This window comes from Topomyia yanbarensis, unplaced genomic scaffold, assembly GCF_030247195.1.
Source record: "Topomyia yanbarensis strain Yona2022 unplaced genomic scaffold, ASM3024719v1 HiC_scaffold_57, whole genome shotgun sequence".
NCBI lineage: Eukaryota > Metazoa > Arthropoda > Insecta > Diptera > Culicidae > Topomyia > Topomyia yanbarensis.
This window is the reverse complement of record NW_026683791.1, coordinates 1-3552: the sequence shown is the minus strand read 5'-3', so window position 1 is coordinate 3552 and position 3552 is coordinate 1. Positions and strand designations below refer to the sequence as shown.

Below are 3552 nucleotides of genomic sequence, written 5' to 3'. Positions count from 1 at the left end.
CAGTATGCATTAAAGGGTTAAAATATCGCAAAGTTAATCTTCAAATCGATCAGCTTGAGCTTGTGCGACCACCGCTGGCTTCTACTCCGTTATCGATCTGGACTAGCTGAAGTTGCACAGAGAATAAGTAGATAATTATGCTTGGGAGTAACGAAACATCTTTCAATATGCAACTTCTCGTAATCCTAAAGTGTTTTATTGATTAATACCGGCGCCGGCCAGGCCCGAACGTAGATCGCGGAAGGAAAGGGAAGGAATGTTAGTCCGATACTTGCTTTTGCTAGAGGTACTACTATATACTACTGCGCACTCCACAAGTATCACGGGAGGAGGAGATATTTGTTAGTAAGTATAGAAGTTGGATTTTACATCTTCTTTACCGACGCCGGAGAGGTGACTCCACTATCTGGACTACCACACTTACCACCCAACCACCGGCACCGTCCGAAAAGGTAATCTTCAAATCGGTCAATCGTTAAACTAATTACAGTAGTGCTTACAACTTCCACTAGATTATAATTATTATTGTAATATTCTAAGAAACTAAGCATAGCCGGTAATAAGATGTAGAACAAGTTTCAAGTAAATAAAATCACTTCGCCTGTTAAGGTAGTATTACCTTCAGCTTTTTTCAATAGACTAGTACATGTAAAACTTAGAATCGACATTAATAATATTACCTTCGAACGAACCTTATCACCTTTACAAGGGAGCATACTCCACCAGATCTTCCGCCTCCTCATCCTGCGGTATCTCAACGTAATAATCTACAGTTTGGACTTCCACTGCGGAGTTGCCCTCTTGCAGCTCGTTTTGAATGGTATCAACTTCTACCTTAACTTGTGCTTCCGGGTGGGTTTTCTCGTGCTTTTTCCTACCCGAAGACGAAATAAACGCAGCTGGACAGAATCGGCACGCATGAGGCCGCTCACCGGTATGGATTTTTTCGTGTGAAATGCAGTTTGTCTTCTGTACAAAGCGCTTGTCGCAAAACCTACACTTGTATTTTCGGTTATTCTCGTGCACATCGATATGAATGTTGAGTTTCTGTCGACAGCTGAACATTTTCGGACAGTACGGACAGGGTTTGTTTTTAGGAATTTGTTTGTTCTCGTGCGCTACCATGATGTGTTTATTGAGACCCGATCTAAATGGGAATCGCTTCTCGCAAATTTCGCATTGAAATTTTTTCCGATGTGCGTTCTTATGGTAGAAGTAGGCCCGGTACAAGTTGGTCACATAGCCACAACCCGCAACATCGCATACATACTCTTTGAGACGGTTAACGTCAGTTGATGAACGTAGCGTAAATTCGGTCTCGGAATAGCGTGGGCGCTGACCTGTTGGCTGAATCCTGAATCGCGGATCGTCCGGGAAGTGAACAGCCATATGATAGCGAAGCGCCGTTCCGCAGACAAACCTTTTATCACACTCAGTGCAACGATGAGCCCGCTCTCCGGTATGTGTACGCTTATGGTTCTGAAAGTTTGCTTCGTGGTTGAACCGTCTGCCACATTTTTTACACTCGTACGGCTTCTCACCTGTATGAATGCGAAGATGCCGTTTAAGCAATGGTTTACTATTGAACATTTTGCCGCAGTATTCACAGGTAAAGGTACCCTCCGCCATGGCACGATGCTTGGCCAAATGAATTGCAAAAGGCCGTTTCTGAGTAAAATGCTTCCCACATGAGTCACACGTAAAGCCATCGCCTACGGCACCTTCGTGAGTGTTAACGTGCTTCATATAGTAATAACCGTTTGAGAACCGACCGGGGCAATAGTCACACTTGTAAGGATAAAGATGCGACTGAAGGTGCTTGTTGACACCATAGAGCGATTTAAACACCTGAGGATATTCATCCGTATTGCATTCCGTGCATGTAAATGGCAGAAGACCAATGTGTTTCTCCATGTGCGTATCCAACTCATCGGCATCTTTGTGGGATATTTTACATATGTAGCATGTATGAGGAACAAGCACTGGTTTTGGTTTAAATTCATAGCTACGTTTCGGCTTAGGTGCACTCTTCGGTGTATATAATTCTTTCCAAGAAAAGACAAACTGTTTTTTGTTGGGCTCACTCTCATCATCCGAGTCAGAAATTTGCTGTTTCAAGCGATTAGCTGAATTTTCGTGCTCAGCGAAGGGTTCTTGCTTTTTTATCTGCGGTTCCTGAATAGGTTCTCCAGCCGTTTCTTTTTCAGACATTGTGTCTGATGCAGTTTCAACCAGAATATTTTCGTCATACAAAGATTCCTCCTCAATGGTCTCTTCATTAGCTACTGGTTGGGTACCCACCTCCATCGAGGCTCCCTTTTCCTTTTTTATATCTGTAAAACAAACCATGTTGACTTGTTTTCCGAGCACAGGATTCACGACTTGAACATTTATTGGCTAGAAAACGAAAAGAATAATTAAGAAATTACAAATGCAAATCTATCAAGCAAATAATACCGAAATCGACATTTCATTCTTCACTGTCGTCATCAAGTTATCTAGATAATCTTCATTCGCGCTTTTTGTTTCGAAACGATTTTTATCATAGAACTTGTAATGATAAACCAACTGCTGTTTTCTGAGTAGACTTTTCAGTTTCTTGTTGTTGTGTATCAGCTCAATTCTTACATTAAATGCCAGATCAAGCTTAGCAACACAGCTAGTACAGATTTTTGTGGGAACTAGTACATCCGTGTTGATTTTAAGACCAGCGATAGTGTAGATAATATCAGTTAGCGTAGCATTGTGTAGTTTGGAGCTGAACGGCAGTAAGTCGGACCGCTTCCTGAGGCAAATACGACAGAACAACGATCGTAATTCCTCCTCTTGTTCCACCGTACCACTTGGAACGTCATGCTGAATTGAATCATTAGAGATCATAACATCTTCACGTTCAAAAAATTCATCATCATCGTCTCCATCGGGGACGAATACCATTGGAACAGCTAAAACAAATACGGTTTAAATACTCCATCAGAAGAAAAAAAACTCCAGCTCACCTCCCTCTAATAGTTTCGTCGCTCCATTTTCCTCGATCAGCTCCGAGTGCAGGAAGTGCTCCGAGCAGATATACTTTCCTCGCCAGCGAAACTTGGAGACGTCAACGCCAACAAATTCCATCCAAACTTTTCGCAACTTTAAATCCGGCGGAAATGGATGAAAGCCAACGCTTCGATCAACACCGGATTTGGCGTTTCGACAAATGGGGATACAACACATGAGAGCCATTGTACACTGTTCTGCAGAGAATGTGGTCTGAAATTTAATGAGTTAAGGGAGTACTTTACAGTTATTACAACTTAACAACTAAGTGCAAGTTGTGCGAAAACTACGAAACCATACCCGGGATGAAAGTGAATATAAATGATCGTTAGTACCAAACAACAGCGACATCACTGTAGTTTGACAGCACAATAATATAATATCCTAGACGAACATGTCAAAAGGTCCTAGTATTCCGGCTACAGTGTCATAACCGATTCTAATTAGAAACGGTTGTGTCACTGGAGTCGGAATATACACATTAAAACCAGCCAGAACTCCGGTTCATTT

General features: G+C 42.1%; 1 protein-coding gene across 2 annotated transcripts; it reads right to left on the bottom strand.

The window, feature by feature from the left end:
* Nucleotides 1–496: 496 nt before the first annotated feature.
* Nucleotides 497–3419, bottom strand: LOC131695823 (zinc finger protein 155-like). Of its 2 annotated transcripts, none has more exons than XM_058984359.1 (4): nucleotides 3343–3419; nucleotides 3000–3255; nucleotides 2458–2945; nucleotides 497–2397 (listed from the first exon to the last, which is right to left on the bottom strand). In XM_058984359.1, exons 1-4 carry the CDS (start codon nucleotides 3391–3393, stop codon nucleotides 703–705), a joined length of 2490 nt encoding a protein of 829 aa, XP_058840342.1. In that variant the 5' UTR covers nucleotides 3394–3419; the 3' UTR covers nucleotides 497–702. The 2 variants fall into 2 exon arrangements, with proteins under 2 accessions (XP_058840342.1, XP_058840344.1); XM_058984361.1 differs by lacking the exon at nucleotides 3343–3419 and adding an exon at nucleotides 3297–3325 and having other exon boundaries at nucleotides 3000–3234.
* Nucleotides 3420–3552: the final 133 nt, after the last annotated feature.